The sequence below is a fragment of the Morus notabilis genome, unplaced genomic scaffold, assembly GCF_000414095.1.
Source record: "Morus notabilis unplaced genomic scaffold, ASM41409v2 Scaffold409, whole genome shotgun sequence".
Taxonomy (NCBI): Eukaryota; Viridiplantae; Streptophyta; class Magnoliopsida; order Rosales; family Moraceae; genus Morus; species Morus notabilis.
Window position 1 is genome coordinate 17,253 of NW_010357248.1, and position 13,829 is coordinate 31,081.

The window sequence follows — 13,829 nt, forward strand, 5'->3', positions numbered from 1 at the left end:
AATAGTCAAAAATCGAATTATTTGACAACAAGTTCAAACAGATAAATTGACTTGTTTTCTCTTATTAAAGACCTTCTTGAGGTCCAAAATAGGTAAATAATGCCAGAGAGAACTCTACATTGTCAAAAATTCAAAAGTTTCTCAAAAGTGCTTACATAGTCATCTTTTTCTTTATATTCTCTCTTGAAATTTTTACACTCTTGAGCTTACCTTGAATTTCCTGTTGATAGTATGACCTCATCATCTCCTAATCTTTTTCTTTATGTAAAATCTTTTTAGGAGTGAGAGTTTGAGTGCTTTGCTTATCAAACATCTTGTAATCTTCATTTAATCTCAGATTAATTATAAAAATTCCTTCTAAATTATGCCAAATGTAACATTTTGCCCCCCGATCTTTAAAACGTAACATATGTTCCTCCTAAATAATAAAATAATAATAAAATTTAAAAATGTACAGACTAGTTTTCAAAGATCAGGGGTAAAAATGAAATTTATTCTTATTATTACTATTATTATTCTTGTTGTTGTGAAGGATCAAGTTGCAAAACCATGAATAGTTTAGGAGGTATTGGTGCAAAAAGGGCAAAAAATCTTCCTTTAAAAAAAAGAAAAAAGAAAAAGAGGGAGAGAGAGAGGGGTGTAGTCGTATTTAAAAAAAAAAAAAAAAAAAAGGTCCGAGTAAGTAATAAAAGTATAAAACAGGCTTCCTTCTCCCCAGTAGGAGACGGACTCATTTCAGTTTGTGGCAAACACCAACCTCAGCGCGGCATAGCCTCCGCCACTCTTTCTCCCAACTCAAACAGAACAATAAAAACAAAAAAAAAGAAAAAAAAAAGAAAAACAAAAACCTTAGCTTCTGCTAATCTCATACAAAGAAATGCAACTTCTTATCCTCCACAACTGACGAGGAAAAAAAAGGCAAAAAAAAAAAAAAAAAAAAAAAACCCACAACCATGCCGTGCTCAGCCCTGTTTCAGGGCTACATAAGAACCATGTCCGTGGGACCCACCACTTCTCTGGCCTTCCTCAGGTCCCACAACAGCAAGACCCTCAAACCATCTTCATCTCTGTTGTGGGGTTTGGTCACAAGGCAAAAGAACCGCTGCCACTACTGCAGCTGTAGCCGCCACACTAAGGGCTCGTTCAACTTCAACCGTCACGTGGGGCGTCGGGAGCTCAAGTGCGTCGCGTCCTCCGGGACCGTCGAGGCAGATTGGCGGCAGACGCGGAGGAGCGCTGCGGCGCCTTTCTTGCAGCAGCAGAGCCTGAATTACGGGCGCTATGCATACCAGGATACGGCGAGCAGCGACGATTCGGACCTCGAGTTGGGGGTCTCGGGTTCTAGGCAGCAAACGGTTAGTTTCCGGTTCGATAAATTTTCCTGCTTTTTAGAGATGATTATGATTATAATGCAATTATGTGATTAGAAATTGGCATCTTGGAACTAAAAATTTAGGTCTTGTTCCTTTCGCATCGTTAACTTGAGTTAAAATGTCAATTCACGTGTGAGAAAACGTTGAAGCAGAAAAAGTTGAATTTGAATTTTTGTGGGAGAAAATACTGCAGTAAAATCTTGAGTTATGATTCGAACTAGTGAAATGAATGGGCCTTAGTTTTGAAGATATGAGCTATCTTTCCAATGTTTGGAATATTAAGGTTTAGAGACCTTAAGATATGAGGTTTAAAGTGCTGAAATTAGAGCTTCCCTAGGGGGTATTGAGCAATGTCATTTATGTTTCAAGAGTAGTTGATTTAAGAGTTCAAGTTGGAGTTGTGGGGTTTGTTTGATTTATACTATGTTTTGTTTGTTGGCACTGTTGGGTGTGAGTTTCCTGCTTTTTATGACTAATCACTGAATTGAATTTGAAGATTTGAAGTTGGTCATTTGAAGGAAAAAACTACTATGGACTGATGGCCAAACCAAATCTGTCGAGCGATTGACAATCATTTTAATTTTTGAAGCATAAAGAATAGGGAGTTTTTAATTTTTTTTAATATATATATATATATATATATATATGTATATACATAGTTTGTATACATTTACACAAGCATTAGGAACTTTGACTTAGTTTGAGAGGCGGAATTGAATCCTACACCTTTCATTGGATTGGAGTAAGGGGTAGAGTTACCGCTAGGCTATACCTGCATCCACGGAACTTTGACTTATGTATAAGACTTAAGAGATGAAATAAGAGGTGCCCTGATTGGGATTGGATAAGAGGGCAAGAAGAAATGAAGCTAACTTTCAGTTTTGTTTTGTTGTGCTCTTGTAGTGTTCAAATGAAGGCCACCGTCTTCTTCTTTTCTGTAATTATTGTTATTGATGTTTAGAGGAATGATGGTTTTGTGACTTCCTTAGACCGTTCTGTTATGATCAAGTAACACAGTATTAAACGGGAGTGGAGTTATCATAAAATAGTAGAAAACCCATGAAATGTCTTTGGGTTATCGTGTGTTAAGGTTTGATTGATTTCTCAATAACTTTGAATAAACAGGGATCCTCACATATCTAAATTTTTCTTGTTTTTGTGTCCCGTGGTCAATGCTAGTGATCTTTGGTACAGTGTAATAGCAATTTTTTAGATCTATATTCTAACACAGTTAATTTCGTGTAGATCTATATGCTGACTTCTTGTGTCATGTACCATTATATCAAGTTGATGGCTGTAATGAATTGCAATATTTTTTTATAAAGTAAATGTTGGCTATGCGTGACCTAAGGCTACGGTACAATGATGCAAGTTCCGTTAAAAGATTCAAAGAGCAAATATCCTAATATTTGACTGGAATAATTAATATGTTAACAAAGGATCATATTGGTTTTGTGTTTATCTTGCTCTTTTTGTATTGCGTGTGGGATGTGTCAACCGGCAATGCAAGGTCGTATAGATCATTTCTTGTTAGCAAGGATTTGGAAGCTTTGGGGGAGAGTTTCCCGACAGGTCGAAAACTGAAAGAAAGGGAAAGAACTACCAATTATCCATTTTTAAGACCTTTCAATGTACCCCTTATCTATATAAAGGTGGAAGAAAAGCAGGGTGAGATGAAGACTAGGATCGTGAGATGGTATAAGACCATGACACTAGCTTTCATCACCTTAATAACAGAGAAAGTTCCACTTGGTCTAAAGAGAAGAAATTTCATTGAAAATCTGTGGGTGATTTAGGGAGAGCCAGCTTGAGGGATTGAGACGAAGTTGTTGTCTTTATATTGTGGATGTCGTCCAAACGGCAACACACTATCAGTGGAGTAATTCATCACCAAAGACACTGCTTCTTAGCAAGCACGTCGAGGTTATTCATTCTATGCTCAATCATGCTGGAGAGAGGGAAACCTTTCCCCACCCGAAGACTGAAATCACCCAGATGGTGCCATCTATATTTTCTATGCTCTCTATGCTATGGTCTTCTCAATTGCCTAGTCTCGGTTCAAAGATAGTGGAAGGATCCATCCATCAGCCCTTCTATCTCCACAGCGCTGACCTGCACTTTCCGCCTAGTTCACCAACTTCACGAGTCTGATTTGGCTCTATATTGTCCACCAAAGAAACTCCAAATAACTCCACTGCAACTGAGCGATCTCATTGATCTGACCTTCTTACTCGGTATGGAAGGACTCTTGACTGACTCTGAGACTTAGTCTTCTGACTTGGATTGGCATACAGGGGTCAATTCCACCCTATCCTCTTGAAGCACCTTGCTTCCTTTGCGTACTGCTAAGGTTTTAATTTCTAAAAATCAATAAAGTTTTTATTATCAAAAAAATTTTTTGTAGTGGAAAACATTTGTTTTTCTTATAAAAAAAAGTTATATAATTTTAACAGCAGTGGCTACCTTTTACTTGAGAGCTTATGCATTATTTTTCTTAGATATATAATATCTATTTTTTCTAGTCACAAGTAGAGACGTGAGACTAGTCTTGTGATGCATATATTTGTGCCCTTGCATACAAGTTCTAAAGATTCTACAAACATTGTAACGAATTAGTTGAAACTCTTTTTATTCATTTATTTTTTTATTTTTAAAGTTTTGTTGTCTATGTTCATCCTTTCTTCATCCATTCTCTCAACTAGCATAGATGTTATTGACTCTTCTTGTCGGTGCATCTTGCTATTATTTCTAGATAGACAAGGTATTGCTCTAAGATGTATAAGCTGCAGTTTATCTAACTCTTATTCATTATACAGTGTGGGTCAACCCTTGATAACATTGAAGAGTGGAGATGGAAGTTAACAATGTTGATGCGTAACGAAAATGAACAAGAATTGGTATCAAGGGAGAAGAAGGACAGACGTGATTTTGACCAAATTTCGGCACTGGCAACAAGAATGGGTTTATATAGGTATCTTGGTTCTTTAGATGTGACGCCTGTTTAAGAGTCCTTTTGATTCCTTATTTTATGTCAGTTATCTGATCATGGTTTTGTTTAATTTACTTTTGCAGCCGCCAATATGCAAAGGTTGTTGTCTTTAGTAAAGTTCCTCTACCAAATTACAGACCTGATTTGGATGATAAGCGCCCACAGAGAGAGGTATTTCATGTATATGTTTGTGCCCTTCGTCTTCTGATTAAACTATAGAGTTGAACATTTGTTGAAAGTTTCAACTATTTTAGGAGTTTGTATTGGCTGGAATACATATTCACAATACTTGTTTTGCTACTGTTGAACACGGCATGTTTTTTATTTTATTTTGTGCATTAAGTCAATTACTAACTTTTTTTGAAGCACGTGTAGGTGATCTTACCATACGGGTTACTATCAGAAGTAGATTATCATCTTAGAGCCCATCTTTCTAAAAAGTCATCCAGCAGGGATAGTTTATCAAACAATTCCTTGTCAAGATCAAGCAGCAGCAGTAGTATTGCCAATGATGACGGGATTTACGAGCAGCAGGAGCCATTGATCCGTAATAGTGCCATGGAGAAAATCCTTCAACGTAAAAGTTTGAACCTGCGTTTCAAGCAACAAGAATGGCAGGTTACTTTTTCTTCTTCTTCTCCTCTCCTTTCTTTTTATCTTAGTCATTCTACTAGCCTTTTTCACATCTTAGTGTCTTTACAGGAAACACCTGACGGTCAAAAGATGCTTGAACTTCGTAAAAGTCTTCCTGCATATAAATCGAGGGATGCATTGTTAAAAACCATATCAGAAAATCAGGTCAGTTATTATTATATGACATATTTTTTTTATTTGATTGATTGTTTTTGATTTTGTTGCATCCACTCATTTATGTGCTCTTGTTTTTCTTCTAGAAGAGTCACTTCAGTCTGTTTTAGGTTTTTGGCAGTCCACTTATACCGATACTAATTTTATGTCTGTCAAGTCATATTAGGTGTCAATGTTGCAGAAATCTGCCTAAATCAAGCAGAGCTGTTATTTATCTCGTCTTTTTTTTCTGAGACTTCAACTGGCTGTATACAGGACTTATTTACAAGTTCTCTTTCTATTCTGCAATTTTAGTGGAGTGTTATTGTTATGCATGGATGTTGGTTGGTAATTTAATACATACATACATTTATGGAAATGATGACTCTCTTTTTGTTTTATGCTATTCATTATGAATAGGTTGTTGTCGTCTCCGGTGAAACTGGTTGTGGTAAAACTACACAGCTTCCTCAGTACATTTTAGAATCTGAGATTGAAGCTGCTCGTGGAGCTTCCTGTAATATTATTTGTACGCAGCCTAGACGTATATCAGCCATAGCCGTTTCTGAAAGAGTTGCTGCAGAACGGGGAGAGGCACTGGGGGAGTCTGTGAGTTTTTGTACTTGACATAAGCTTTGCTTCAATATCTTAAACCTGTCTTGTAAACTTTTTTCTTTGTTCTTTTTAATATATAACGTATGGTATAGGAAACAAATTTTGTTACTAAAGAAATAATGTAACAAAAAAAAGTAACATTTTGAGGGGAAGAAGTTCTCAAAGAGAATATAGAAGAAACCAAAAGAATTAAAAGTAACAAGGCGCACCAGTGACACTAAACACTTTTCCAACTTATCATGATGATAGACAAAGGGAATTCTTTGAATGCTTTATCTGTCGAAGGCCATAAGGATGCTAGATATTTGATTCTTTCAAAGATAACGCTAGCATCTTGTTCAATCTCCTCGAAAATCTTTCCATTGTTTTCAATCCAAATGACTTAAAAATGGAGCCAGAACCTCATACGTCTACATCAGCTTCACCTTCTTGCTCGAGCCAAAAGAGAGCCACAATTCTAGGGAAAGCCCGCTGAAATTCTCAAAGTTTCAGTGTATCAGTGATTTTAGATTGTGATATACGTAAATTTCTATCCGCATATAGTGTATATGTATGTATATACATCTGTGAGTGTGTGTGCAATAAAAGACTATCTCCGTTTTTCTTATATTATTACTGATTAGAGAAATTTCTGCCTTTTGGAACAGGTGGGTTACAAAGTTCGGCTGGAAGGAATGAAAGGCAGGGATACTCGCCTTCTTTTTTGCACTACTGGGATATTATTGAGAAGATTACTTGTTGATAGAACCTTGAGGGGTGTTACACATGTTATTGTTGACGAGATTCATGAACGTGGAATGAATGAAGGTAGTTTTACAAATTTGTTTAAATGTGTCTGCTGGTATTGCATGTGAGTTTTAACCATACTGCTGGTATTGCATGTGAGGTTGAACCATACTTTTTCAATTTATGCCAGATTTCCTTCTTATTGTCCTGAAAGAACTACTTCCTCGTCGACCAGAGTTGAGGTTAATTTTGATGAGTGCCACCCTAAATGCCGAGCTTTTCTCTTCCTACTTCGGTGGGGCTCCTACGATCCATATTCCTGTAAGTTTAAGATGCTGCTTATTCTTACATATTTGTAACTGTGTATTGGCTGCATAATATAATGAAGTGATGAATAGTGATGTTGGAGTTCCCAAACGTAAAAGTATGGGAGAAAGCGACCCAAGACCAGTTGCAGCTCTCTCTCTCTGTGAATTGTTCAAACATAAGGTCATAGATTCACTTTTGTGTGGGGTATTTTGTCTTCTTCCAGGGTTTTACATATCCGGTTCGAGCACAGTTTCTGGAGAACATTTTGGAAATGACTGGATACCGGTTAACTCCATATAATCAAATTGATGATTACGGTCAAGAAAAGGTGTGGAAAATGCAAAAGCAAGCACAATCCCTGAGAAAAAGGAAGAGTCAGATTGTTTCTTCAGTAGAGGTATCAAGAATATATTACTATGAGTTGGGTAGTTTTTATTGCAACGCCTGGGTGTAATGTTAAGTTTTTATGTGTTTTTGGACAGGATGCACTTGAAACTGCAGACTTGAGAGAGTATAGTCCGAGGATTCGAGATTCCTTATCCTGTTGGAATCCTGACTCAATTGGATTTAATCTCATTGAGCATGTGCTTTGTCACATAGTTAGGAATGAAAGACCTGGTGCTGTTTTAGTTTTTATGACTGGCTGGGATGATATTAACTCTTTAAAGGACCAGCTTCAGTCTCATCCTCTCTTGGGAGATCCTAGCGGGGTCTTGTTACTTGCATGTCATGGTTCCATGCCCATCTCTGAGCAGGTGATATTACTTTGTACTTTTACATATTTACTCGAGTGAAAGTAATAACAATTTTTTCTCTTTTGTTTCTCTTTCTTTTTCATGCCTTTTTGAGGACTCATTTTCCTCCCTTCTTTGCACTTTATTTTATTATCAATGAAAAGATGTTTTCTTATTATAACAAAATTTACGTTTTGCACGTTTATTTTATCTCATTCACATGTTCATGTTTATATGGTAGTATTTACCTTTTCTCATAGTTGTAAGCTTCTTTTTTCTTCCCAATGTTTGCTATCAGAAATTGATATTTGATAAGCCGGAAGAAGGAGTAAGGAAAATTGTACTTGCCACAAACATGGCTGAGACTAGCATCACCATAAATGACGTAGTTTTTGTTGTTGACTGTGGAAAAGCGAAAGAGACATCATATGATGCACTGAATAACACTCCCTGTTTGCTCCCATCCTGGATTTCAAAGGCTGCTGCACGGCAGGTAAGATATTTGTGAGGAATTGGGACCAAGAACCGAAACCAAGAACACCAGAAAACAAAGAACAAATACGCAGAAAGAATATACAAAGAAAAATGAGAATTCTGGAACAATTCAACTGGAATTTTATTGACAGCGAAAACCCCTTTCTCAAGTCTTTACACACTCAAGAAAGATCTCTCTCAAACTCAATCTCACTGTACACAAGAATGTTTCTCTTTGCAAGCATATCACTCAAAGAAAATAGAAAGAATAGAACCGGAGAGTTATGAAACTAATCTCTGAATCTATCTAATATATACACCTAATGATTCTTGATCCTCTGTAAGCATGCTCACCAAAACTTTCCTGTTATGTGGACTAAGTCAACCACTTGCTTGCCACATCACCAGATGAACTTGCAGCCATATCACAACAATATTCTTTTTTCTAAGCTCTTTAATTATATTTAATGGTTGATACTATACCACTCTTAAATTTGTTAAGGATATGAGTGTCTTTTTTTTCATGTCTACAATACTTTTGTAAGTTTGGTTTTTAGGGTATCCAAGGTTCTAGTGTTTCATGTTTGCATTTTTAGTGATAAAAGTTGTGTTAGTTAAATTGGGTGGTTCTGGTCGGTCAAGTCTGCTGTCAGCAAGAGACGTTAAGATTTTCAGATACTAAATCCTCTTCAATTTTTTATACAGTTTGCCTACTGGATTGCAATTTTTCAATGGACACATGATTAGCAAATTAAGAACTTTTAGTTCTTTCTCAACATCTTTATTGATAAAAATAATGTTCCGCGTAGAGAAATTTCTGTGACAATTTTCTTATCCACATCTTCCTACGTGATAAATACCCATATCTTTTATGATAAAATAATTGCAATCATAAATGTTCTTATTGCACATAAATTTCCTATTGTTAATCCCTAATTGTTTTCTTTCATGCTCTTATTTTATTTATTTATTATTATTATTTTTTTTTTTTGTCTTTGATAATGAAAAACATGAATTTGGAGATACAAATTTAACATGTGTTTTGCAGAGAAGAGGAAGAGCTGGTCGTGTTCAACCTGGAGAGTGTTACCATCTCTATCCTAGATGTGTGTTTGATGCATTTTCGGACTATCAGCTGCCAGAACTTTTAAGAACACCACTGCAGTCCCTGTGCTTGCAAATCAAAACCTTACGACTTGGAAGTATTTCAGAATTCCTATCTCGGGCCTTGCAGCCTCCTGAACCTCTTTCGGTACGTTTTAGTCCGAGTTCTATTTCCAAACTTACACGTCGGTGAAAAACATCTCTGAAACACTGTCTTCTTTTTTATTATTTATGTTCTTTTTCTTTCTGTTCTATTCTCACCTGTAGTTTTGCTGCTCATTTTCTTTCATTTGAATTACCTTGAGGCTTGCAATCGATATTATCAAAATTGAAGCCTTCCTAATTTTCTTTTCCTCAATCATGTTTCTCTTTGTAGGTGCAAAATGCTGTAGAATATTTGAAGATCATTGGGGCTTTAGATGAAGATGAAAATCTGACAGTTTTAGGTGAAGAAATATTACCATTGTTATTTTATTAAATGTCTTGCTTGATTCTACAGTTGTGTTATTATAATGCTATTTTGGTATCCAAAATAAGTAATGACTTGGTGCTTTGTAGGACGCAACCTATCAATGCTTCCAGTTGAGCCTAAACTTGGGAAAATGCTCATATTAGGGGCTATTTTCAACTGTCTTGACCCAGTGATGACGGTTGTTGCAGGCCTTAGTGTCAGAGATCCATTTCTGATGCCTTTTGACAAGAAGGATGTATGCATTCACTAATCTTTTTATTACCTTTTTTTTAAAATTTATTTTAAACTCATTTTAGTCACTGTTGCATTGGGGACTGACTGTTCTAAAACATTAGGGGGGCTAAGACTGTCGATTTCAAGTTTAGGGATCAGAAAGCTATTTTAGCGTAGTTTAAGGACCAATTGACTAATTAATACTTCCGTTCATGATATAAAAGTTGGCTTTTGACTTACCATGGAGTTTTATATTTTATAAGATTTTGAGGTTCTGTAAATATCACTTGTTGATATGCAAAATTTACGACTACTTATAGTAGATGTATAAATGAGAGCTAAATTTTTTGAAGAAAAAAAGGGAAATGAGAGTTGAGAAGATTTTTCAGGTCATTGGGTTAAACTTAAATGTAGTGTGCTTAAGTACTAGAATGACAAGGCATAAATCTGTTCATTGTTCTATATTAATATGTGTTAGTTAATAAAGAAATTTCTGCTGTGGTATCAACTCAAATATAGTAATTTTATAATGGCTGTGGTGCAATGGTGCGGATTCAGAATCTAAATTCCAATTTCATCAGAAAGAATATATATATATATATATATATATGTATATATATGTATGTATATATATATTTGGGTGGCACTAGTGCCATTAAGTTAGTAAATAATCTATGGATAACTTTCACATTTTTGCAGTTAGCAGAGTCAGCAAAAGCGCAGTTCTCAGCTCGTGATTACAGTGACCATCTGGCAATAATTCGAGCTTATGAGGGTTGGAAAGATGCAGAAAGAGAGCAATCTGGTTATGAGTACTGTTACAGAAATTTCCTTTCTGCACAAACTTTACGAGCCATCGACTCTCTTCGGAAGCAATTCTTTTATTTGCTCAAGGATACTGGTCTGGTTGATCAAACTAAAGAAAGCTGCAATCTATTTAGCCATAATGAGCATCTTATCAGATCAATTATCTGCGCTGGTTTGTTCCCTGGATTATGCTCTGTTGTGGTGAGTTGAGCTGCATCTGGTTTTGCAAAACATTAATTTCTCTGGTTCAGGTTTTATTAGCCTGTGTTTAAGCTGTTCTCTATCTCTCTCTCTCTCTCTCTAATATACCTATCCGTGTATATATTTTTGTATATTCTTGTCTTTAATGTAACTAAAACTTCGGAAAGAAAGAGGTGATGGGAATCTTCCATATGCTTCTTAGATTCAGATGAAATTGATTTGTCTTGCACTTTAAATACTTATTTTTTTTCTTTATTTATTTCTTACCTGATTGGCTGTTGATGCCCCATCTTCCTTTGATTCATTTTTCCTTTGTTGTAAACCGTGCTCAAAACTTTTTTTGTTTTTAGCAGAACAAGGAGAAATCTATAGTGTTGAAAACGATGGAAGATGGTCAAGTACTTCTCTACTCGGTGAGTGATCTTTTCAGCTAATTTTATGCTTCCTATGTTGTTTTCGTGGTTATTGTTTGACTAATCATTATGATTTTTATGTTTTGTTTCTTGTTATCGGACTACATCGAATAGAATTCTGTTAATGGCGGGGTACCAAAAATTCCATATCCATGGCTAGTTTTCAACGAGAAGGTGAAAGTGAATTCAGTTTTTATCCGAGATTCAACTGCCGTGTCTGATTCTGTGCTTCTCCTATTCGGAGGGAGCATTTCCATGGGTGGACTAGTACGTTCCTTTTTACTTTTTTTTTTGTGCCTATTAATTCATTCACTTGATGTTCTTGGTGGAAGAGATGGATAATCGTTCCATAAATGCTTTGATAGGATGGGCACCTGAAAATGTTAGGAGGGTACTTGGAATTTTTTATGACGCCTGAATCAGCAAAGATGTATCTTTATTTGAAGAAGGAACTTGACGAACTGATTCAGATGAAGGTTAGTGAGCTATTTGGCATTCATGATGCTTTAGTAGTTATTCTGAAGAACTACAGAACTAACTTGACGTTTTTGCGTGCTTTGTTTTGAGTGAGAAGTGTAGTTAATTCATCCCAAGCACTACTCTCTATCTATATTTTTACACTTCCAACACGCACACAGAAATATATTTATGTGAATTTAGGGACAAAAGATGTTTACTAAGACAGGGAAAAAAGGAGCGCCGTGAGTGACCTGTTTAAACTGTATGAGCCATTTGCAAAAATATGTATTAAAAAAATGCTATCTAGGAACCGTTTACAAAACAGCTACCTCAAGAAATGTGAAAAACAGTTACCAAAATGGAACCAAATGTCCCCATTTTTCTTTTAGCTCTACATGGTCACAGCACCATCAAATTCACTACTGTATTCTTTATATGCAGCTTGTGATGTCATGATTTACCGCATTATGCTAACACATTAATTTGTTGTGCAGCTTCTGAATCCCCAGATGGACATACAATCTCATCCTGAACTCCTTTCTGCAGTAAGTTTACTGGTTTCAGGGGACCAGTGTGAGGGGAGATTCGTCTTTGGTCGCCAGTTGCCAGCATCCTCCAAAAAGGCAAAAAAGGAGTTACTACCTGTTGCCAAAGGAGGCATTAAAGGTAGTGATGGGGATAACTCCAAAGGTCAGCTGCAGATGTTACTCGCCAGAGCTGGACATGGACAACCCAACTACAAAACGACACAACTGAAAAATAAACAGTTTCGTTCAAAAGTGATTTTCAATGGATTAGACTTCATCGGCCAACCTTGCAACAATAAGAAACTTGCAGAAAAGGATGCAGCTTCTCAGGCGTTGCTTTGGTTGCAAGGCGATAGTCATTCGTCTCCAACAGATGTTGACCATATGTCAATGCTCTTGACGAAAAGTGGCAAAAAGAAAAGCCAGAAAGGAACTGCGTTTCACGGTGCTAAATGGAGTTAAACTGCTTAGAAAAAGTTATAATTATAATAAGAAGTAAATTTTTTTGTTTTTTTTTTTCACCAACAGAGCTGCTGATCATTCTTATCATGGGAGTTGCATATTGAGCAGCAATAAAAGAGCAGTAACACTTGATGGTTCCCATGGCTGGTTTTGACCTTTTCTAACATGGGGTGGTTCAGTATGAGACCCGAAAAGGGGCTGTATTCTTCAGAAACAGGAGATGGAGACTTTTCACCAGTCCATTGAAATATACTGAAAGTATTATTTTTACTCTTTTTTTTTTTTTAATTATTATTTTGAAGAGATGCCAGAGTCAAAGATCACATTGATCCAAACTTGTTGCCGCATTAGGTGGCTGTTTGACTTTTGTATATAATCATGTTATAGTTAGTAGAATAGAGGAATTAGCAAAGCGAAGAGTTAGGAAGAGAGAAATTGTTTGTGTTAGACAAAAGCTTGTACTTCATAGCAACTTCTATGTATACTTTAATTTTTTTTGTGTCGTTGGCGTTCTGCAACTGCAACTATGATCAGTAAAGTTTCGGATTTATATTTTATGTTTTTCTTTGTATATATATATATATGTGTATATATATATATGTATATATTCAGTTGCTTCTTGCACTAGAAGATGTTGGCATGGTCCTGTGTGGGAACATTATTTTGTGTATACAAAAGAAGAAAAAGAAAAAAAAAAATTGACGGGTCTTAATCTTTAGCGTGTTGTATGTTATGAGCTTGTAACAATTAACTTGCATGTCAAACTTTGGTGTTACTGGATCCCCTTATTGTGGTTTTGAGTTTTTACAATTTGGAGAAACAACCCGATTTTAAGTCTCATTTATTTTACTAATTCGAGTTTAGAATTTGAGTTTTATTATAGTAAAAAGTTTTAAAAAACAGTTACTTTTAACTTTTTTTTCTACAGTTCTCACATAAAGTCACATCTAATTCGAATTAAAAATTTAAATCAACGAATTAAACGGGCTTTTAATTTTGAACTACGTCGTTCTTTTAACACTTTTTGCGAATGTCATATTTGGCATAATAAAATAGATAAAAATGAAATATTTGATATGCTATTCTATACTATTTTAATTGACATATCTATTTTTTTGTCATGCATTTTAAGTTTTGAAGCTTGTGAAAGGAAATTTACTTTTAG

At 35.7% G+C, this 13,829-nt stretch overlaps 1 protein-coding gene across 2 annotated transcripts; it reads left to right on the forward strand.

The window, feature by feature from the left end:
* The first annotated feature begins 692 nt into the window (after positions 1 to 692).
* LOC21403773 (DExH-box ATP-dependent RNA helicase DExH3) lies at positions 693 to 13,221 on the forward strand. 2 transcript variants are annotated; one of them, XM_024167827.1, is made up of 19 exons: positions 693 to 1,355; positions 4,190 to 4,344; positions 4,446 to 4,533; positions 4,738 to 4,980; positions 5,065 to 5,160; positions 5,569 to 5,757; positions 6,411 to 6,570; positions 6,680 to 6,810; positions 7,022 to 7,195; positions 7,281 to 7,553; positions 7,831 to 8,025; positions 9,055 to 9,258; positions 9,487 to 9,556; positions 9,669 to 9,817; positions 10,495 to 10,803; positions 11,154 to 11,216; positions 11,331 to 11,483; positions 11,582 to 11,692; positions 12,170 to 13,221. In XM_024167827.1, exons 1-19 carry the CDS (start codon positions 954 to 956, stop codon positions 12,662 to 12,664), a joined length of 3,660 nt encoding a protein of 1,219 aa, XP_024023595.1. In that variant the 5' UTR covers positions 693 to 953; the 3' UTR covers positions 12,665 to 13,221. The 2 variants fall into 2 exon arrangements, with proteins under 2 accessions (XP_024023595.1, XP_024023597.1); XM_024167829.1 differs by having other exon boundaries at positions 11,157 to 11,216.
* The last annotated feature ends 608 nt before the right edge of the window (positions 13,222 to 13,829 follow it).